A 23,801-nucleotide genomic window follows, 5' to 3' on the forward strand; every position below is an offset into this window, starting at 1 on the left:
TATATATATATATATATATATATATATATATGAACAATACAGCCCTTAGTTCTAATGCAATGCCTTTTAGAATTCTGCCACTGTCCAGGCGTGGCAAACAAGACTCCTACTTGTTAGTCTCCTAGCAGTCTCGCAGAGTCCAGGTTTTGCCGCAAGCTTAGCCACTGGAGTACAGGAGCTCAGGTGTGTCTTAATAAACTCGCAGTAAAAGCAGGAACGGATCAAACTGCTGTGCAGCAGGAGTCCTGTTTCCACCCCTACGGTCCACGAATGTGTCTCTGCGCTCCGATCGAGATGGGATGGAGGGCGCAGATCTAGCCGCTAAATGACACTCTCGAATATGATGACCTTGTTGTCCTCCGAGCTGGGGGTCAGCGAGGCCAGACTTTTGATGTCCGTATCTTCGGACATGTACTCCAGGTGATGACCGCCCCACACTGGCTTGGTCAGGTGATCCCAGCGCTAGGACACACACACACACACACACAGTGTCAGTACAGTGTTCAACTGACATTCTAGTTTTCAGGTTACCACTGAATTTGCACAGTAATTGCATTACCCAACAGAATTAGAACTAATCAAACTTGAATGAACCCTGTTGAATAACACACTGAACTGCACACCCGCTGTGGACTTTTTTCCATATACTTGACGAAAAACCGACCAAAAATTTTAAACATCTGACATTTCGAAATCTAACATGAAATACCACTGCACTACTATTGCAGCTTCTATCCGGTAGACTTTTTAAATATAATTTTGTAGTTTCTTTGATTCCATGGAGTTAAATAACAATTTTTTTTTTTTTAAATGTCTCAATGACTAGAATCCTAGAAATGCAAAACAAATCCTTTTGCGTAGAGGCTAGCCAGTCTGGACAGCACCTTTGGGCTGGAAGTGTTTTGTTTTTCTGGTTTTTTTTTCTTCCCCTGTGGCGGTTTCATGGATTTGAATTGGATTTGCATTAATCTCACAGTGCTGGATGTCAAGTTGTGACAACGCCTCATTCAAATTCACCAGACCTCTCTGTGCTTTACAATGCTTCCCTATGCTTTACCAGACCTCTCTGTGCTTTACAATGCTTCGCTGTGCTTTACCAGACCTCTCTGTGCTTTACAATGCTTCCCTATGCTTTACCAGACTTCTTTGTGCTTTACAATGCTTCCCTATGCTTTACCAGCCCTCTCGGTGCTTTACAATGCTTCCCTATGCTTTACCAGACTTCTTTGTGCTTTACAATGCTTCCCTATGCTTTACCATACTCTCTGTGCTTTACAATGCTTCCCTATGCTTTACCAGACTCTCTGTGCTTTACAATGCTTCCCTATGCTTTACCAGACCTCTCTGTGCGTTACAATGCTTCCCTATGCTTTACCAGACCTCTCTGTGCTTTACAATGCTTCCCTATGCTTTAACAGACCTCTCTGTGCTTTACAATGCTTCCCTGTGCTTTACCAGACCTCTCTGTGCTTTACAATGCTTCCCTATGCTTTACCAGCCCTCTCTGTGCTTTACAATGCTTCCCTATGCTTGAACACGCTTTCACAATGCTTTTTTACTGTGGGTTGGGATGGTATGGAATGGGATTGCATTATATAGTGTAGTATGGAATGGTTTAGGATGGCCTGGCAGTGCCAGGCTGCTACACTGACCTCTCTGAAAGTTCCCTTGGCGCGGAAGAGCTTGTAGAACACAGTGGTTGGGATGCAAAGCATAGAGGAGAGGGCAAGGACCCAGCCCACTGCCTCTCCCCACCAAGGGTACACATACGTATTGTTGTAGGTCAGCGGCTTGTAATTGACAAGGTGGAACAAGAAAATACCCTACAGGAGAGAAAAACAGATCCCACTGAAGCACCCCAGGTAACACTACAGCAATTTCAGTTCTATACGAACATTTAAATTTTACAACATTTCACATTTTATTTTACTGGGATTCAAATAATAACGTTACGTCAAAATATTAAAATTACACACACATTTTTTTTTTTTTGTATTTGTTGTCTCAATCCTATGATTATAGGTGATGCAATTGCTTTTGGCCACAGCTGCATAATACAGACACAGCAGCCGTCCTTAGGTGCTGCTTACCATGCACACAAATGGAGTGACGATTGTCCAACACCACTTGATCCAGGGAAATGGTTGGTAACCTATCATCCGTGCAATATCATCCATGAACCTGTCAGCCCCTGTCGAGAGAGAGAGAGAGAGACCTGTCAATGAAGCTACCAGAAGCGCTCTAAAATACAGATGTTCTTAAACAAGAGTTATTATACGGTACAAAGTCACATTTTATATTGCAAGCTGAACTTCTAATAAAATCATAAATAAAGGGGCACGCATTTATCTAATTTCTGCAAGCATTTCTATTTTCTGCAAGCGTCTTTCTCCCTCTGGCAGAATGCTTTGTTATTTCAGTGTCTGGGTGTGGGTCAGCGGCTTCGTCCATTTGCGATCGCAGTCTGGAGTCGATGCCCTGTCTGTTGCTGTCGTCTTCGCCAGCATTTTTAGCAGCTTAAAAGAATTTGTAAAAGTTCCAAATGCTCTTTTCGTTCAAGAGAAATGACTGAATCAGACAGAGATGGGAGTCATGTGATTTAGGATTGCCTATTAAGACATCACTGCTGCCTATAGAAATAATTTAAATTCACTAATTTAAAAGCACAGAATCTTTACTAAATGCTCCCAGTGTTTCAGATCGTACCCCTTCACCTGGCAGGCTATTCCATGCATTTATAACTCTCTGTAAAAAAGGGATTCCCGCCTTCTGTTCTCTCCTCTTGTTCTTCTCTTGGTGAAGTTGTGTCCTGGGTGAACTTTATCAAGGCCAGTTATGCTAACTGCCTTGAAAACAAGGTTCTTGGAACTTGGCTGCAGTCACTCTCAGTGTCGGCGACAGCCAAACCGTTTCCATGGCTTCGAGACAGAGAAAGGTCACAGATTGGCTGACGACGTGGTGATGCGCTGTTAAAACAGTGACAGATTGGCCAGGATAAATGATGGATTGGTGCTCTTGGTCTTTCATCGACACTCCAGTAGGGAAGCGCCCCGCTGACGAATGAAGACCTTCACCGGTTTCGTTTTCTTTCAGAGTTTTCTTAAGTTTTGTAGGAATGATGCGCTGCAAGATATTTAAAAAGCGTTTCCCTCCAACAGGTGCCTAAGGGTCATATTTTCAACATTTCCCATCACCCTCCTGCTCACGCGTGTGTAACGGAGATGGATTTACCAGCGAGCAGGAGGATGATGGGAAATGTAGTCCTGAGCGGTCCATGTAGATACATGGGAAGCCATCTTGAGGCAGGGAAGGCAATTTCAAAGTTTAAAAAAAGTGGTTAAAATATATATTAAAAAAAAATTTAACACACAAACACCTTACGTCAACAGTTGTAGCAACACATGGGAACAGGTAACACAAACAAATGAAAAGGTCCTTATGCGCCCTGTAAGAGCCAGGGATTCTATTAAATTGGTTTTTACTAGGTTTCCTTGTAGGACTGTGTATTATGTAAAGCACAGTATTAATGCCTTACCATAAACCCAAGCGACAACCACACACTCCCAGAAAGCCTGCCACAGAAGGGTCACCCCACTAGCGGAGTAATAATCAAATAGCTGGAAGACGTACATTCCTCCCTGTAGACAGACAGACAGACAGAGGCATCAGTATTACATTGCAAACCAGCTGAACCTTGTTTTGTTACATTGACTCCTAAATTAAATTATTCACAGACAATCACTCTATTTTTATATAGCGCCTTTCATAGTGGACCACCATCACAAAGTGTGACTAGAGTGTGTGAACCATGCATCTGCTGCAGAGTCGCTTACAACAACGTCTCACCCCAAAGACGCAGCGCAAGGAGGTTCAGTGACTCGCTCAGGGTCTCACACAGTGAGTCAGTGGCTGAGCTGGGATTTGAACTGGGGTCCTGCTGGTAACAAGCCTGTTTCTTTAACCACTGGACCACACAGCCTGCTATGATATTATATAATATTAGCGATACCGATAATAAAAGCATTCAAAAGTTTGCTAAAGCAGCGAAAGCCTGGTGAAGGAGATATAATCACTGTGTAAAGCTCACTGACTATGGTACATGCACAGTATACCAATAGCAAAAAACATGGGAAAACTGCAAATTCACTGCTATCGATCGGTCTTACCTGCGTGACCATGGTCAGGTCAATAACAAAACAGAACGTACAGCAGATGGCGACCGCGATTTCTCGACGGTAGCGTTGGTAATACTTTCCAGGGCACAGATCCAAGATCCCTGTGATGAAGCCCTCCACCCCCACGAACTGAGAGAGGGGGGGGGGGACAAAGAAAACAGTGATGTTAGAAAGGCTTGTTTCCCAGTTAAGAGAAAAAAGGTTCTAATATTTTTCTATTTTATACGCTGCTATGCATTGCGTGTGTGTGTGTGTGTGTGTGTGTTTTTTAAACTCAATGTGATGCAAAACATTTTAGCCATTGGCTTAATTAGTCAAGACGAACAGGTGTTTCAGATCTTTATCCATTGATGATGTAAAGACACCTAAAACCTGCTGGATAGGGGCTCTCCAGAACCAGGGTTGGAGACGCCCTGCTGTAGACGTTAAACGCGCCTTTAAAAGGATTTGCCATTACAAAGCTACGCGAGTATTACCTGGCTGTCCAGTCCTAACAGTAAAAGCATAAAGAAGAACAGAGCTGCCCAAAGAGGGGATACTGGCATCAGGGTGACAGCTTTGGGGTACGCTATGAACGCCAGTCCCGGGCCTGCCAAGAAAGAGGGAGAGAGGGGGGGTGGTCAGAGAGGAGGGGGGGTTCCCACTGCACGCACACACAAAAAACACTTCACTTAGGCAGCACAGAGGTGTCTAGCTTTACAGATGGCAAGTAGTTACTTCTGCAGAAAGGTCAATTAAAAACTATTGTCTGAGAATTTATTTTGCTCATTAAATCTGTTGGGAAAACACAAGGCAGTTAAATTGCATGATCATCTTTCATTTACCTTTAAAAGGTATAGTCGTTCGCAGCACCAGTGGAAGCTTTGAAATCTGTCCCATTTGAAATCTTGTTAGCACTGGAAACATTAGCACTGGGCCTTAAAAGGAGTTCCAGATGATTTTCCAAGGATTTCGGTTCCAGAGGTGTCATTTAGTTTCGTGTTAGCCTATCAGAATTTTTTTTTATTTGCTTTACATGTGTGGTCGACAGTACAGTAGTAGGTTTTGAAATATGCACAGTGGTTTACTGTACAAACAAGATTAGACAACAAAGGAAAAGTACATTTGGAAACCTATGATGCACTACATTGGTATTATGGCTTCCGGCAGTGATAGCATTTTGCAGTTTCTGTGATTACATGATGTTAAGTAAAAGATGAACACGATGTTCATGCAGGGTTATTCCTCTCAATCCTAATGTTTTTCCGTTTGTCATTTTTCTCAGATATTATATTACAAACCGGGACTTCCAAACAGAACGCTAGGGCAGCAGGCTGCGGCTCCCCGTCTTGGGCGCTCGCAGCCAGTGATTTCAAACCCGGCGAGACGGTATAACCAGACACGCTCTGTCAATGACAGGCCACCAACCGGGGGACCAAGAGTCACAACACCTGCCCGAGATCGACAGATCACTCTGCAGCATCTCCGTGATGCCAACTGTTAATCAGCACGATAAAAAGTCACAGCGCCTGCTCTGAAACAGAGGTTGTCGTTTTTCGATCATATCTAGCGAATTTTATCCAAATATAAGTGATACGTTTCTTCTGATGCTCAGTGTACGTCATTTAAAAGTGCCATTTTTATCACCTTTTACTGTTTCTCAAAAAATTGTTTTTTGTATGTTATTCATTCTTGTGTTATTTTTATCTGAGCCGATACACCACAGAAGGGTCTATAAAAGAAATATAAAAGATTAATTCACTGATTGATAGTCTACATAGATTTGGAAGCAGAAGATTAAAAAACTAGAACTTTTAGTGTCCCGGGAAGACAAATTAAAATCTTGGTACACCTTCCTCAAATCGGGGATGGTCTAGTGAAAATCAAAAATGATGTCTCAGTTTTTGTCGGGAATTACATTGGGTTCGGTATTGGTGGAGGTCTTGGCTGTAGACAGAGTTTCGGCCGCTAGTTAGATTAGGGGGTGAGAATGCCATCATTCAAAACAACGTTTACTCGCAAGCAGAGCCAGCCCCAGGACCACTCTTGAAAACGAGATGTGATCATCTCAAAGAGGCATTTCCTGGTTAGATCATTTTTTTAAATTAATAGAAAAAAAAAAAAACCCCCCCCCCCTCCCCCCTCCCTTTCCCCCCCCCCCCCCCCTCCCATTCCCCCCACCCCCCCCCCCCCCCCCCCCCCCCCCCCCCCCCCCCCCACCCCCACCCCCCCCCCCCCCCGCCCCCCCCCCCCCCCCCCCAAAAAAAAATTGAGAAATCACTTTTCTTTTTTTTTTAATAATTGTACTTTTGTTATAATTATTTTGTTAGTGTAGCAGCAGTGGGCAGTGGTGTTTACTTTTTGAATGGTTGCTTAAATTTATTTTTTTAAGTAGTAAAACTGCTTGAGAATTAAGTTTACTATTTTATTTTTTATTTTTTTATAAAGTGTGTTTTATAGTTAGGAAACAAATGGGCCTGATAGGGTTACACACACAACTACCTAACTACCTGTGACTCATTTATCTGTCAGTAAATTTTAAAACGCTGTTTCGTGAATCGTTTATTATTTGTGGGACACTTATATCACCTGTACATTAAAGGGTTAAACTTAAAACTAGACAGTAAATTATTAAAATCAGACAACGACATAATTTCATCGAATATCAAACTGTATTTTATTCATAAAAAAAACATGGATATTTTTCAATAAATTATTAGTTAAAATTTGGTAAATATAGCAGAAAAAACTATTTTAGTTATCCGTGCATTATATTAGAATCAACAAGCATTTTACTTTTAAATCATACTAATATAACATTTCTTACCTGTTTTATATACTGTAATGCATGCTTAGCCATTACTCCAAAACTCTGATTTAAAAAAAGGGCTGATTGTGGGGAAGCATATTAGCGTTGCACTCTGCACTCAAGCTCATAGGTGAAGCACTGTGCGATCAAGCCTGTGCAACACTACTTCACTTCCCCGCAATTTTTTACAATTTTTTTTAAGAAGCTACAGCATCCGTAACTTTAAAAATGATCTGCTTAAATCACAGCAATTATTATTACATCTCTAAAATATCGGTTCCAGTTCCTTCGAAGGAAATTGGAATTGACCCATTGCCTGCCATCCTTTTCAGATCATTGCCCTCAAACAAAACTTGACACATTTTCTCCAAAGATGTTGAGAAAGAACTGCAGTCACTGGGAAACAAAGCCAGCAAGATGAAGAATGAAGCCAAACCAGCCACAGAAATCCACAGAGATTACACATGCCTGGAACAGGAGGCAATATCTCAGGATAAATGTCTACGGTAGCGAGTTATAGATGCTGATGCTGCCAGTCACATTATTGCAAGCAGTTTCAAGGTGTGTGTGTGGGGGGGGGGGTGGTAACAGGGTAGAGTAGCGGGAAGACCCCTACCTGATTCGGCAACTTGTGAGATGTGTACCCCCTGTTCTGCAGCCATGAACCCCAAGATCGAGAAGACCACAAAGCCAGCGAAGAAGCTGGTGCCGCTGTTGATGAGAGCCAAGAGTAAGGCGTCCCTGAAAGAGAGAGCACAGGTCTGAAGACGTGTTGAAATCCACATGCATACAGCCGGCCACCGTGCCTCAAGCCTGGGTTCTGGTTTGAATTCAGCGCTGTGGAGCAACTGAATTTCAATTTCAATTGGATTTTATTTATATATATCGCCCTTTCGTACCACAGTGCCTCAAAGCGCTTGACATGTCGGTTAAAACAGAAGTATGAAGAAGTAGTAAAAATGACTTTATTATTGTTATTATTATTATTATTATTATTATTATGAATATATATAATATAATCTTAGACATGTAAAGCGATACGGAATGTCGTTGAAGACACAAGAAAGGTGACGAAGGCGGACGGTCTGGAGAGATACTAAATTCGTTTATCGCAGGGATACATAAGAGACACAAATGATTTACGAAATGAATACGAAGGTGACTAGTCTCTGTGCTTTACAATGCTTCCCTATGCTTTACCAGACCTCTCTGTGCTTTACAATGCTTCCCTATGCTTTACCAGACCTCTCTGTGCTTTACAATGCTTCCCTATGCTTTACCAGACCTCTCTGTGCTTACAATGCTTCCCTATGCTTTACCAGACCTCTCTGTGCTTTACAATGCTTCCCTATGCCTTACCAGACTTCTCTGTGCTTTACAATGCTTCCCTATGCTTTACCAGACCTCTCTGTGCTTTACAATGCTTCCCTATGCTTTACCAGACCTCTCTGTGCTTTGCAATGCTTCCCTATGCTTGACCAGACCTCTCTGTGCTTTGCAATGCTTCACTATGCTTTACCACACCTCTCTGTGCTTTAACACTTTGCTATGCTTTTACTACTGGACAACTATAAAATCACATTCATTCATCACTCAAGGACCATTCGGTCGACTCTAATCTGTTGGTCAGGTATTAAGGTGCTGTTGATTCATCCACACACAATGGAACATTAAAGCATGTTTCGGATTCCCCATAGTCCCATAGCAAGTGCACAGGAAGGCACATACTTATAGCAGTTGTTGTTGAATCTGTTGTAGCTGCCGAGCGCGGTGAGAGCACCAAGTCCGATCGCGTAGGAGAAAAAAATCTGAGTCCCGGCATCGATCCACACCTACAACACAGAAAACAAGACACGCAGAAAATATCACAAACCATTCCAACCGCCAACCCTGTCCACTGCCGTTTACAGCGGTCGACTGCGCGTAGATCGTGCAAAAAGATTTACAAATTAACCGTGTTGAACACCATGCACGCCACTGCAATGATGCGATGGTGTTTTTTGGAAGCCTTGCCTGTGCTGATCTTAGCTTGGACCAGTCTGGTTTGAGGTAGTAGAGAATGCCGTCGTAGGCTCCAGGCAGGGTGACCCCTCGGACGAGCAGAATGACCAGGACGACGTAGGGGAACGTGGCAGTGAAGTACACGATCTGCAAGAAAACCAGACAGCGGGCGCATCAGGTCAACCGCATAAAAGACAGCGGGCGGGCGCCCTGCAGGGGCCGTGTGGTTGGCGAGACTATCGTGGCACCGCTCTGCCATTGGCAGCCTCATAAAACTGGTCATTTGGGAGTGACTTTTCAGTGTGGAAAATTCCAATACAGCACAGGGTGTGCAAAACAAGAACGGTCAGGTTTACAATCACGTGTATTTCATTTTTTTTTTCCTTTCTGTCGTCTATCGGTTTGCGAACGGCTGTTCGCTATAGTGTGCGACAGGGAATATGGGGTGCTATTATTTCCATATGCCTGGCTTTTCTCTCTCAAAATGAACACTCTGCCTCTGCAGGCTGTGGAATCAGGCATGTCAGTTGCCATGGAGATATCTATATATATATATAGATATATGTGTGTGTGTGTGTGTGTGTGTTTGTAACAGGAGTCTCATTTCCAGCTCTGTGATGATAACCAGCAGTATTATTGCAGGGATGAAAATAAGACTCCTATTGGACAGCATTCCAGGTTTCATAACAAGCTTGATTAACCACAGTGTGTATAGGCAAGGAGCTCAGATTGTCTCTTACTAAACTCCTCCTAAAACTGCTATGCATTAGGAGTCGTATTTCCATCCCTGCAATGCGAATGCTGATGTTAACATGTCATGAGGTAATAAACTTGAAAGCCCCGGTTCAAACGCCTTTTAAACAAGGGGCCTCAGAGATAGCGTTGCTTTGGCAAATACAAGGTCAGTCGTTTTATTTTAAAAGCTTCGGTTTCCAGTCCTGAAGCAGGTGGCTTATCTCATTACAGACTGGAAGCAGAAAAGCGACACTAGCCCTTTATTCTAGGGCCTCTGTCAGAAAGAGTCTCAGTTGTACGAGGGCCTAGTCACGTCTCACTGCAGTCCACTTTGTCAAAAAGCGACCAATAGAGGCGCGCAGAAGCCAAGGAGTGAACGACCTCCCTCCTTCTATTGACGTTGCCACGGTGACTCAGTTTGTGCTCACTGTTTGTGTGTGTGCATGTGGGCATAGCGCAACGAATGGGCTGTTTGAGTGACACAAGGTTAAACACATTTCATTTGCTCTGTAACTCTGGGGAAGGAAGCAGACCTCGTGAGGATCTTGTCCCCCCTCCCCCCCTCCCCTAAGCAATGGAATTTTTGACATTAGAAACTTGACACGCAAAATCAGTTGCGCTACTGTCCTGAAATGTTCTCACACTGTACTGTGTCTACATTTAAATACAGGTCAGCGCTGAGTTCTCGGGAGAAGCGAGAAATATCCCAGATAAGCAGTTGTCCTGATTAAAACGAGAGGCGTTCGAGGCGACCTTATTCACACTTCTTTTTTTGTTTCTAAATTAAATGAGGATGGCAAAAGTCTTAAGGGAGCCTTCTTAAGTATTTTCCAGTGTTAAACGTTTCCCCATAATAAAAGCAAAGCAAAGTGTAATAAAGCATAGAGAAGCATTGTAAAGCACAGAGAGGGCTGGTAAAGCACAGGGAAGCATTGTAAAGCACAGAGAGGTCTGGTAAAGCATAGGGAAGCATTGTAAAGCACAGAGAGGTCTGGTAAAGCATAGGGAAGCATTGTAAAGCACAGAGAGGTCTGGTAAAGCACAGGGAAGCATTGTAAAGCACAGAGAGGTCTGATAAAGCATAGGGAAGCATGGTAAAGCACAGAGAGGTATGATAAAGCATATTATTAAAAAAAAAGAAACGTGTTAAATGCATAGTATAACTGTTATAAAAACACGATGAAACCGCAGAGTCCCTGTGCAGATTCACCCCAGCAAACGTTCAGAAGTGTTTCAATACTGTCACTGCAGTTTAAACACAATCACAGGAATTACCTTCCCTGTTGACTTGACTCCCTTCCACACACAGAAGTACACAATGACCCAGGTTGCTAGGAGACACAACGTTACTTCCCAGTTCATCACTCCAGGGTACTCCAGTCCTTCCGAGATATTCAGGACCTTGTTCCTGAAAAGCACAGTGTGGTCATTAGAACCAGCTCCATTGTATTTGCCTATTATTATTATTATTATTATTATTATTATTATTATTATTATTGAAGTAACTTACAAAAAATGATGGTGATTAAGTAGTTTCAAGAAAATGCACAGAGTCCTTTTCTTCAATCAGTTGCCAGGTTTATTGAAATATGCAGGGAGTCTGGTCCCAGGTACAGGACAAACAGAATACTCATCAGTACAATGTTTGCATGACATTAAATACCCTTCTGTATAGATGGTCCACCTCCCCTTTCTCTGACACTCAACCAATGGTCAAGGTACAACATATTATTCTGTTAATTTAGTGTGTGTGTGTGTGTGTGTGTGTGTGTGTGTGTGTGTGTGTGTGTGTGTGTCTAGTGTGACAACCTCTGAACTCAGTACATTCTTCACACTCCTGGAGAAAAAAGGTCCATAAATCTGCCCCTTTGATCCCAGTGGCATTATCTCTTTGGATCTCTCTGAGAACTTCTGGGTCCAACGCCAGTCCCTGGGAGCCTTTTATCCCCTTTATGCTTTGCATTCCAAAGTCTTAGAGCCTGGTCCCTTCTGGTCCACAGCATTGTTGTCTTGTTAGCTTGCAGTCAATGTTGGGCAAGAAGCTTGTAGACACAAGGTCTCTATCAATTGTAAGCATTACATGCAATTTGAACCAAACAGTCTGCTATCTGCAATATTAGTCTCCTTTCAGAAAAAAAACACCAGTATAGCTCTGCCAGTCCACATGCGTAGCAAACTGCTAACCAATTCTCAATCCATGTTTTCCAACAATTATTATTATTATTATTATTATTATTATTATTATTATTTATTATTATTATTATTATTATTGTAGAGAGTCAATTGTTCTTCTCATTCTCAAATTGCTATTTTTTACTTGTGCTGTTTTTTTTTTTTTTTTTACAACACGTTTCAGCGGGCAACGGGCGTTAGTGAAAGCCGCAGCGAGCGTGAGAAGGGACCACTTACCAGCTGAACGATTCAGAAAAGGGGGAGCGGTTTGCATTTGCTGCGACAACAGAGGACACAGGTTTGTTTGCGTTTAACAAGACTCAAACACGCAGTGTGTGCTATACAGGTCAGCGGTCAATTGCCTCGTCTCTCAATTCCATTTGCAATGACTTTTTAAAGTCATTTGGAGCAGATTTAATTGACTAACAAACAGAGACTTTGGTTTAAGTCATTTGCAGCCACTGGTGAGAAGCTCATTTAAACAGAATGCTCCCAATTACACATTTGACCAACGATACGCTGGCATTGATTAAAAGGGAACTGGAATTGAAAAACAGGGCTTGCATATAGCTGAATATATAAAGGATATTAATGTGCACAGCGCTGTATAATGGAACTTTCTGGAGAGAATCATAGAACGCAGCCGTGTACCAACAATACAGACACCATCTGAAACCGCCTGGTCTGATCATTCAAATGGCCAATTAAAGTGATGGGCGATGTTACATTTCACAATGCATATCAAATATGAACCGGTTTATGAGATGCAACGCTGGATTTCCAAATATATAATAATATATTTATTTTTATAATATAGCGCCTTTCATAGTGGCCCACCATCACAAAGCGCTTTACAGAGACAGGCTGTGAACTGCGCATTATATGCAGAGTCACTTCCAATAGGACGCTGATTTAACATCTCACCTGCAGGACAGAGCACAAGGAGGTGAAGCGACTCGCTCAGGGTCACCCACAACGAGACAGTCAGTGGCAAAGGTGGGATTTGAACCCATGACCTTCGGGTTACAAGCCCTGGACTTTAACCAATGTACCACACTGCCTCCTTAAAAAAAAAAAGTCACACCAGCTTCAAAATTGCACCTGTAGAACCCATTCATTCAGCTCACCTGCGTTGGCCACACCCTGGTCCTGGAGAGCCACAATCCTGCATGTTTTCTTTGTCTCTTTAAAATCACCACTGACTAAAAAAAAAAATGGTGGAACGAAAACCAGAAGACCCTCTCCAGGACCAGGCTTGGCCGCCTCTTGCACGACACAGCTGGGTTTCTAAAATAAGTAAACGGCACTCACTCCCAGAACTCGATGATTGGCGAGCGGCCGTTGGCCAGCTCCTCGCACGTCATGTTGCCGAAGGTGGCGTTGCCGATGGTGCCGTTGTGGCATTCGTCGTGGCGGAAGAACTCGATGCAGTCCGCGGAGTTCCACGGGTTCTTGCAGGTTGCCCAGGGCAGGGTAGCGCTGAAGGACTTGACAAAGTAATAGAAGCCCCAAGCCAGGACCATGATGTAGTAAGTGTTGCAGAAGAACACGATGACCATTGATGAGTAGCCCAGACCTGTGAAGAGAGAGCTTTTTAACCAGCTTGGTAAAAATGGTCAAGACTAAGTTGCTTATAGTAAAAGAGAGTTTGTGTCATCAGACCTATTTAGCTGGCGCTTTCTGAACCAGTGCGCCAGGGCTATGTTGAGGCCGATGGCAAGTCAAGCTTAGAAACATGAAAAAGAAAACTAACCACTAGACTAGAGCCACACTGCTTCCCTCCCTCACAGTCCCTCAGCTCTAACCACTAGACTAGAGCCACACTGCTTCCCTCCCTCCCAGTCCCTCAGCTCTAACCACTAGACTAGACCACACTGCTTCCCTCCCTCCCAGTCCCTCAGCTCTAACCACTAGACTAGACCACACTGCTTCCCTCCCTCCCAGTCCCTCAGCTCTAACCACTAGACTAGACCACACTGCTTCCCTCCCTCCCAGTCCCTCAGCTCTAACCACTAGACTAGACCACACTGCTTCCCTCCCTCCCAGTCTCTCAGCTCTAACCACTAGACTAGACTGCCACACTGCCTCCCTCCCTCCCTCCCAGTCCCTCAGCTCTAAACCACTAGACCACACTGCCTCCCTCCCAGTCCCTCAGCTCTAACCACTAGACTAGAGCCACACTGCTTCCCTCCCTCCCAGTCCCTCACTCTAACCACTAGACTAGACCACACTGCTTCCCTCCCTCCCAGTCCCTCAGCTCTAACCACTAGACTAGGCCACACTGCTTCCCTCCCTCCCAGTCCCTCAGCTCTAACCACTAGACTAGACCACACTGCTTCCCTCCCTCCCAGTCCCTCAGCTCTAACCACTAGACTAGACCACACTGCTTCCCTCCCTCCCAGTCCCTCAGCTCTAACCACTAGACTAGAGGGGGGGGGGGGGGGGGGGGGGGGGGGGCTTTTAGCGAGAGAGTTTAGACAAGGGTTTGTATTGAGTGAGCCTCTGGGATTGCCCACACAGCCACTGTAATTCAATTCAGTTCAGATCCTTCTTTTAAGAGGTTGCTTTTAAAACTCTGAACGTGCCCTTCCAGACTCTAACCTCAGGACTGTTAAGTGCAGTTTGTACGCAAACAACTGCGTGCCAACCAGAGCTCTAAAACATGCTAGGAGAAGCCTTAGAACTAGTTTGAACACCTTTTGGTTATTTTAAAATTCTTAAAAATTGTTCCCTGGGTCATGATTCCATTGCACAGCAGCTTTACTCCACTCCTGGTTTTAGTTTATGGCTAAATCTAGCAGGTAGCAAAACTGACCTTTAAACAGTGGGGCGATGTTCCAAACGTTGATGCCGCCCGCCTTCATGAACTGCCCCAGTGCGATTTCCAGGAAGAAGATGGGAATGCCTCCTAGAAGTCCGATAATAATATAGGGGATGAGGAAGACTCCTGAAAACAGAGAGAGAGAGAGAGAGAGAGAGAGAGAGAGAGAGACGTGACACGCTGTAGGTTTGTGGTGTGGATGACCACTGGAACTGAAACATCTGGGAACATTGTCAGAGTGGGCAAATCAGCAGCTGTCTGATTGAACCTACGACTTTAATAAGGGAAGAGGCGTAATATTTTCACGCACAAGTGTCTGTTGTTTCTAGATCACTCATCGCCGAGCAGAAATTGAATTTTCACACCTAGGTTCTCATGCAGGCAGGTAGATGAAGGAGATAAACGATCAATCTTGGGAGGCGTTATAATAAATTTGCACACTGCTGTAAAACGCATTTAAAAAGTCCTGCATATTATTATTATTATTATTATTATTATGATGATGCGGAGGGTGGCTGTGTTTGACAGTGAATATGCATCTGTCAGTAAATTCATACTGTAGGACAACCCAAGCCATTCGAAACTGTAATCCATACCCAAGTGAATTCATACTGACAACATTGGCAGCAACGTTTTTACAGCCCCAGTTTGCTTCTGTTTAATCTGCAAGGTTGATACTGAGGTCTGGTGTTTATTTCCCTGTTGTAATTATGGCCTCTGCCTCTGCCCGGGCCTGCGTTTCCAATGGACGTTTTGCGTTCCTCGACAATTTAGAACTGCAACACCCCTATTGCTTCTGTAGTTTTGATTGATATATTACTGCAGAGGATGACGGCTATTAATATGTCTGGATAATGATTGGTGCCAAAGCCGACGTGGGTGCTAGCCAGCGAATCAGGATTAAAAGATTAGCGGGATTTTTTTCAATCCTTCAGCCATGTGCGGTCAAGCGTTGACGTCATCCAGCAGATGGCTGAAGGCCCATTGTGTCTCAGTGATACATTCCTTGTGATTCCTTGTGTGTAGAGAGAGAAAGAAAGAAAGAAAGCAAGGGTTTGAGGAGCTCAGTGGTTAGATAAGGAAAGCGCTGGGCTGCGGTGTGGAAGGCAGTGGGTTTGAGGAGCTCAGTGGTTAGATGAAGAAAACGCTGGGCTGCAGTGTGGAAGGCAGTGGGTTTGAGGAGCTCAGTGGTTAGATAAAGAAAGCGCTGGGCTGCAGTGTGGAAGGCAGTGGGTTTGAGGAGCTCAGTGGTTAGAAAGCGCTGGGCTGCAGTGTGGAAAGCGCTGGGCTGCAGTGTGGAAGGCAGTGGGTTTGAGGAGCTCAGTGGTTAGATAAAGAAAGCGCTGGGCTGCAGTGTGGAAGGCAGTGGGTTTGAGGAGCTCAGTGGTTAGATAAAGAAAGCGCTGGGCTGCAGTGTGGAAGGCAGTGGGTTTGAGGAGCTCAGTGGTTAGATAAAGAAAGCGCTGGGCTGCAGTGTGGAAGGCAGTGGGTTTGAGGAGCTCAGTGGTTAGTTAAAGAAAGCGCTGGGCTGCAGTGTGGAAGGCAGTGGGTTTGAGGAGGGTGAGGCAGTATGGGTTTGCGGCGTTCAGTTGGTTAGATAAGGAAAGGAAAGCGTGGGCGGCTGCGGTCGGTGGAAGGCCAGGGGGTGATGGAGCTCAGTGGTTAGATGAAGGAAAACGCTGGCTGCAGTGTGGGGAAGGCATTTGGGTGTTGAGGAGCTCAGCCTTCCGTGGTCGATAAAGAAAGGTTGGGCTGAGGAGCTCAGTTTGAGTGTGGAGCTCAGTGGTTAGGAGCTCAGTGGTTTGATAAAGAAAGCGCTGGGCTGCAGTGTGGAAGGCAGTGGGTTTGGCATTGTGGGGTTTTTTTTGCCAACAGATAACTTGGAACCAGGAATAGCAAAGAACAACAAGCTAAGAACCAAAATATCTTTCACGTCTCAGAAAGGGGGGCAGTGATAAGGTGGTAAACAGAAACAGGATTGTAAATAATAATAATAAAAAAAGTTAAGCACTGTCACAATAACAGCATGGGGATGCCAAGGAAGCCAGTGAACTCACCACAGTCCCTCTGCATCTCAGCATAGCGGGTGGCTGTTGTGTCTTACTGCTTGCGATAAATGATCACAACCCCAGCACTACTGCATCAGCAGTGTGCGTGCCTTGCTGTGCGTTCCCCAGTCTCAACGTCCAGGCTGTGTGCCTCACTGGCACTACAGCGCCATACTGTACCATGCCTTCTAGTTAGAATGCTCAGCTAGCAGTGTGGAAGGCAGTGGGTTTGAGTATCTCACTGGTTAGAGAAAGAAAGAAAAGAGTTTGGCATTGCTAGCTTTTGCCTCCCAGACAGACAGACAGAGACTAATTAAAGCCGCTGTGTGTTACACCATGGTACGTGACTCCAGTCATGTTGCAATCAGAGCACAGAGTTGACTCAAATGAGTGAGCAGTTATACAAAACTGCTTGGAAGCACACAATCAGAAGGGTGAAGGTTATCTGTACCAAGCGAACGCGTGACTAGCAGAAGCACAATTACTTTGTTAGCTAAAGGATCGACAGCCCAGGCTACAATGGCCCTGTTTCTATAGCCCACCCTCGCAGAATGCCAAGATGTTAATTTGGCAAATCCCAGGATTACTGGCAAGTCTCTTCAGTATCACAGCTGCGAATGTCACCCGTCACTTATCATATTGACATGTCTGGGAGAAAATACCCTTTTTCAAACACTCTGCAATTAAAGTAGTAGGTAACTTGAAAATTACAATGACAAGCGTTTCCACTAGAAGACTTTCTCAGCGTCGGCCGCCCCCAGTTTGATACTGGCAACTAGACTGAGGTTTACGCTAGTATGTGTGATGAGTCTGTGAGGAGACCCTATTTAGTCTTCAGTGCCAATGCCATCATTACAAAGCTGCTGATCCTTGTTGCTTTTACAAGCAGGCACGATGTTAGAGGCGAGTTCTTCGGCTCCAAATCCTACACCATGCTTTCTATCAGAAATGAAAAGTGACATTGTAATATGATAGTGACCTTCTGTGAAAAACATCTCCTCTGCTCTGTGCTGTTGGAGGAGAGAAAGAGAAAGAGAAAGGGAGGCTCTTACACTGTCTGAACGGCCTCCCTCTGCTTTGTGCTGGTGCAGAGAAAGAGAGGCTCTTACACTCTCTGAACAGCCTCCCTCTTCTCTGCACTGGAGGAGGAGAGTAAGATAAAGGGGGGCTCTTACACTATCTGAATGGCCTCCCTCTGCTCTGTGCTGGTGCAGAGAAAGAGAGGCTCTTACACTCTCTGAATGGCCTCCCTCTGCTCTGCGCTGGAGGAGGAGAGTAAGAGAAAGGGGAGCTCTTATACTCTGTGAAAAAGTGACGCCTCTTGAGCCAGCAAAGCTACTGTCTTACAAATCTGGCATAATCTGCAAGCGTACGTGTGATACGAAAGGCAAATGGACAACAGTTTGTTTCGCAGAGACAGACAGACAGACAACAGCACTACAATGGCTCTGTATTATGCTGAGGGCCAATGGTAGCACAAGAGCAGCTAGGGTTTGCTGGGAACCACAATGCACTGTCCTTGTTTCCAGGGGCCGCTTCTTTCTTAAGCACAGCCTGGCTTCTGTTAATTGTTGACCCTGCCCGTAAACACTACAATAAGCAGGATGGCGGAAGGCTTTCATGAAAATCTTTGAAGATTACAGAGGTTGTTAAGAGCTAAACAACAGTCTCAAAGGGCACTCAAAGACACTGGCAATGTTAACAACACCCTAGGAGCACTATGCTGTCTACATCTGACCTATTGGACCTAATCTCAGTACCTAGGAGCAATATAGGGTGGCTAATGAGAATAACAGCCTCCCTTTCTCTTTCTCTGCTCCACCAGCACAGAGCAGAGGGAGGCTGTTCAGAGAGTATAACAGCCTCCCTTTCTCTTTCTCTGCTCCACCAGCACAGAGCAGAGGGAGGCTGTTCAGAGAGTATAACAGCCTCCCTTTCTCTTTCTCTGCTCCACCAGCACAGAGCAGAGGGAGGCTGTTCAGAGAGTATAACAGCCTCCCTTTCTCTTTCTCTGCTCCACCAGCACAGAGCAGAGGGAGGCTGTTCAGAGAGTATAACAGCCTCTCTCTCTGTGTGTCAGATAACTAAGCAAGACTGCGATCTACAAACTAAAATTTGATCAATCCAATAAAATATATATATGTAGATTTTGTATCCTTCGTTTGCCCTCTTTGAATAGTTTGCACTCCACCCAGTTCCACAGCACTCACACATTGCAAAGAGAAAAAGGAATCGCACCAAGCGAAGCCACGCAAAAAAAAAAAAAAAAGGTTTTTTTTTTAGAAAAAGCCGAGTGGGGAGCTTGTAATTACAGAAGACAAAACTGAACAGAGGAGGCCACATTCACAGACTGGCGATCTGCACGGCTATTTTGTGTGTAAATTGACCTTTCAGGGTGGCATCAATAGGTACATAGCCAATGAATCAATAGAACGGAACAAGGGTTGCCTTGATTTCAGCTGGAGCCTGTTCCCTCAAAAGCTGGGGGGACTGGTCAGTTTTAAACGGCTTAAAAAAAACTTCTAGTTTTTTGCTTTTAGGTTTGTGATGTTTGTTTTCTTCTCCTGCCCGATCGTTGCAAAGTGAATGCCCCATTGTAGGAATGACTTAGCCTTTCTTTCTAACTGGCAAGGATATCTCAGCCCCTTGTGCCAGCTGCCAGGGTAGTTACAGAGCATTTGATTTGTGTGTTTATCTTGCTTTCTTACAAATTGATGATGTTTCCAAGCACCTTGAATACTTCTGGGTTCTGTTGGATTAGTCAGCCCGCCGCTGGCATCGTTCAAACCTGAACGTTAAAACAAGGGGAGGCAAAGGTGGGCATGAAGCTACCGACACCAGCAATAAGACACAACACCTTTCTCTCTAACCACTGAGCTACCGAAACCCACTTCCTTCCACACTGCAGCCCAGCGCTTTCTTTATCTAACCACTGAGCTCCTCAAACCCACTGCCTTCCACACTGCAGCCCAGCGCTTTCTTTATCTAACCACTGAGCTCCTCAAACCCACTGCCTTCCACACTGCAGCCCAGCGCTTTCTTTATCTAACCACTGAGCTCCTCAAACCCACTGCCTTCCACACTGCAGCCCAGCGCTTTCTTTATCTAACCACTGAGCTCCTCAAACCCACTGCCTTCCACACTGCAGCCCAGCGCTTTCTTTATCTAACCACTGAGCTCCTCAAACCCACTGCCTTCCACACTGCAGCCCAGCGCTTTCTTTATCTAACCACTGAGCTCCTCAAACCCACTGCCTTCCACACTGCAGCCCAGCGCTTTCTTTATCTGAGCTCCTCAAACCCACTGCCTTCCACACTGCAGCCCAGCGCTTTCTAACCACTGAGCTCCTCAAACCCACTGCCTTCCACACTGCAGCCCAGCGCTTTCTTTATCTAACCACTGAGCTCCTCAAACCCACTGCCTTCCACACTGCAGCCCAGCGCTTTCTTTATCTAACCACTGAGCTCCTCAAACCCACTGCCTTCCACACTGCAGCCCAGCGCTTTCTTTATCTAACCACTGAGCTCCTCAAACCCACTGCCTTCCACACTGCAGCCCAGCGCTTTCTTTATCAAACCACTGAGCTCCTCAAACCCACTGCCTTCCACACTGCAGCCCAGCGCTTTCTTTATCTAACCACTGAGCTCCTCAAACCCACTGCCTTCCACACTGCAGCCCAGCGCTTTCTTTATCTAACCACTGAGCTCCTCAAACCCACTGCCTTCCACACTGCAGCCCAGCGCTTTCTTTATCTAACCACTGAGCTCCTCAAACCCACTGCCTTCCACACTGCAGCCCAGCGCTTTCTTTATCTAACCACTGAGCTCCTCAAACCCACTGCCTTCCACACTGCAGCTTTCTCTATCTAACCACTGAGCTCCTCAAACCCACTGCCTTCCACACTGCAGCCCAGCGCTTTCTTTATCTAACCACTGAGCTCCTCAAACCCACTGCCTTCCATACTGCAGCCCAGCGCTTTCTTTATCTAACCACTGAGCTCCTCAAACCCACTGCCTTCCACACTGCAGCCCAGCGCTTGGTTTCTTTCTTTCTTCACTAAGCTATTCATCTTTTAGATGACTGTAGCTACAGCAGCCAATGCTGTTGCTTTTACCTGACCAGCCAGAAATGGCTGTGTTTGGCTCACCCGTTGTTTTAGACACAGCTCAATTATAAGCACTGTCTGAAGCGACCTCAAGCTCAAGACAGTCTGCTGCAGCTGATCCAAGACCCTGGCAGCCAAAAGTCTGTACAGTAGTAGCACGGTATTTCATGATAGCTTTCGAAACATCACACGTTGCAATGTTTGTCAGTTTAACAGGTACGTGGAAACACTGCAACACTGTTTTCAACGAGCCTGCAATTGCGGTCAAGGGGCGAAGATGATCAATTTCATTTTAATTATAGACACAGCTGAGGTTTTAATCACACCTCCTAATCTCTCACCTCTAGGTCACATATAAACCCTAATCCACACCAACATTAAAACAAAGGGCTTGCTTTTGACTTCACTGGCTATTTAGGTAGTTAACAGAGTACTAGGCAATATCTTAATAGTGGATCGTACACGATCCCGCAACAGACAAGATACTGCAGCTAAGCCTGGAAATTTTAACAGAGGAAACACATGCACATTTTCAAACAAGTTCTGTTTTTGTGTTGGGTTTATTTTTCTGTGCACAGCAGCGTGCAGATTTATTTGAACGCCCCATAGCTTCTGCTTTTTCGATTTGCTCTGCGTTTATGTGATCACTTTAAAAGGCCACACAGAAGATTAAATCAATTAAGAAAAGGCACAGATAGCCACACATTTCTTCGTCAGTGTTGGAAGAAACTGGGTCACGCAGGCAAAACACTCAGGCTAGTCGCGCCATCAGTGTTAATAACAACATCTTTATAGAGAAGCTTTCATAGTGGCGCACATTCACAAAGCGCTTTACTGTGAACTGTGCGTTACATGCAGAGTCACTTCCAATAGGACGTTGATTTAACATCTCATCCTCAGGGCACAAGGAGGTGAAGTGACTCGCTCAGGGTCCCACACAGCGAGGCAGTCAGTGGGAGAGGTGGGATTCGAACCCGTGCCCTTCTGGTTACAAGCCTCTGGACCACACTGCCTCCTTGAGTTATTGTTGAGGTGAAACTAGAAGAAACTGATTTAGTTTCTTACACTGGACGCAAAGTTAAATGAAGTGCTGACTGGAACTAGATTATAATTCGTTATTTAAGCAGGTACACACAGAGACTGCAGGGAAGCGCGGCGTTCATCATCCCAGAGTCGGCTAACCATGAAGCGACAGTATCCTCAGTTTGAGGACAGGCTACTGTATTAAAGCTCTCTCACCATATTGTTATGACTTTAAATTTTGTTACAGTTCATTTTAAAATATTACTTCTGACTCAAAGCACTTAAAAAGTAATGGCACAAGATTATATAAAGAATCTTTTAGTCACTACTGTCTTGTGATTCTAGAACACAATGAGTCGTAATTTTTGATTTCCTTCTGTTTTGTCCTGGGCAGCGCTTTGACCTACTTTTCGTAAGAAAGGTGCTATATAAAGAAAGTACTGATTGATTGATTGATTGATTGATTGATTGATTGATTGATTTACATTTAAAATAGCATTGTCTGCAAACTCTATAGGTGATTCTGTTAAAAGTCCTAAATGTTTGTCTTTAGGATTCACGTTTAGATGCTAAACCTTCTACGGTTTTAAATAAACCAATTATGAAAAACACTCCATTTGCATGCCCCTATATTTGTATAATACCGAATTAATGTGCATGAGACTTCATAACATTGTCACACGTAAAAGACTTTGAATAAGTACTCAATACACACACATATAATAGATAGATAGATAGATAGATAGATAATTGGTTGCACTCAACTCGTCTAATACCACCGGAATCAGAAACGGACAATGAAAACTAGAAATTCTTAACTGCGCTAGGGAGCTTATCTTATTTATTAGCGTTTTAAACACAGAAGCGGTATTTAACCATTTCATTCGGGGAGACCTCAAATGGGAACAGATGAAAAAAAAAAAAAAAAAAAAAAAACCCTCTTAGTTCTAGTCTTTATAAGGGGGCACATGGAAGACACGGACAGACGCACGACAGCCATTTCATATAAAGCAATGCGGGGATAAAAAGCAATATATATATATATATACATATATCACAGCCATTTTCAATATTCCGTGCATTACAAAGTGTTATATGGTCAGTTATACAGTCGTCGTCCCCCCCCCCCCCCACTCCCACTATTATGACACGATGCAATGAATAAAGATACCCTACCTCCTCCGTTCTTGTAGCAAAGGTAAGGGAACCGCCAAACGTTGCCCAAGCCCACAGCGAATCCCACACAGGACATCATAAAATCCATCTGCCGGGTCCAAGTCTCTCTTTCTGGGTAACTTGCCTTGACCGCCGGCGCCGCTGCGGGTCCGCAGCCCTCTCCTCCGGTGGCCGCTCCGCCGACCACCTCTCCGTTTGCGCTCTGGTGCGCATTGCCGTTTGGAAAGAGGAGCCCTTTCGTCTCTTCACCGTGGGTCACGATCACTGCGCAATCTTCGCTACCCAGCGCTGTTTTTTCCATTCCCGGAACCATAATCAAAAAATATCTTTTTTCTTTTTTTTTTTTTTTTTTTTTAAATTATTATTATGGTTAAATTTTGGAATTAAGAATCGCAGCGTTCGTGATTGATAGTCAGTGAAAAAAATAATGTTACAATGTAATATTCTCATTCACCACCTTCTCTCCCCCCCCCCCCCCCCCCCCCCAAAAAAAATGCTTTGCTAAAGGTGGAAAAACCCGTGTTTAAAAAAAAAAAAAAAAAAAAAACACAAATTAAAATGATAAAGATTTTATTTTTTCTATAAATAAGTTATATATATATCTATATATATATATTAAAATATATAATACGACATAATTTTTTCTCTATTATGATACGACCTCTGGTTTGAAAGGACCTTCAGAAACAGTCCACAAAACACTTGAATGTGAGTCTATAAAATCTCATGAAGAACTTGAATCTCACAGAGGAGACTT

The 23,801-nt window shown here is 44.4% G+C and overlaps 1 protein-coding gene across 2 annotated transcripts; it reads right to left on the reverse strand.

The window, feature by feature from the left end:
• LOC121305516 (sodium- and chloride-dependent creatine transporter 1-like) lies at positions 1 to 23,413 on the reverse strand. Of its 2 annotated transcripts, none has more exons than XM_041237162.1 (13): positions 23,045 to 23,413; positions 14,687 to 14,818; positions 13,183 to 13,447; positions 10,975 to 11,107; positions 8,977 to 9,111; positions 8,692 to 8,795; positions 7,580 to 7,704; positions 4,652 to 4,764; positions 4,167 to 4,304; positions 3,536 to 3,638; positions 2,091 to 2,191; positions 1,653 to 1,823; positions 1 to 462 (listed from the first exon to the last, which is right to left on the reverse strand). In XM_041237162.1, the coding sequence occupies exons 1-13, from the start codon at positions 23,355 to 23,357 to the stop codon at positions 322 to 324; spliced, it is 1,974 nt and encodes a 657-aa protein (XP_041093096.1). In that variant the 5' UTR covers positions 23,358 to 23,413; the 3' UTR covers positions 1 to 321. The 2 variants fall into 2 exon arrangements, with proteins under 2 accessions (XP_041093096.1, XP_041093097.1); XM_041237163.1 differs by lacking the exon at positions 23,045 to 23,413 and adding an exon at positions 16,750 to 17,161.
• Positions 23,414 to 23,801: the final 388 nt, after the last annotated feature.

The sequence above is a fragment of the Polyodon spathula genome, chromosome 43, assembly GCF_017654505.1.
Source record: "Polyodon spathula isolate WHYD16114869_AA chromosome 43, ASM1765450v1, whole genome shotgun sequence".
In the NCBI taxonomy this organism is placed as follows: Eukaryota; Metazoa; Chordata; class Actinopteri; order Acipenseriformes; family Polyodontidae; genus Polyodon; species Polyodon spathula.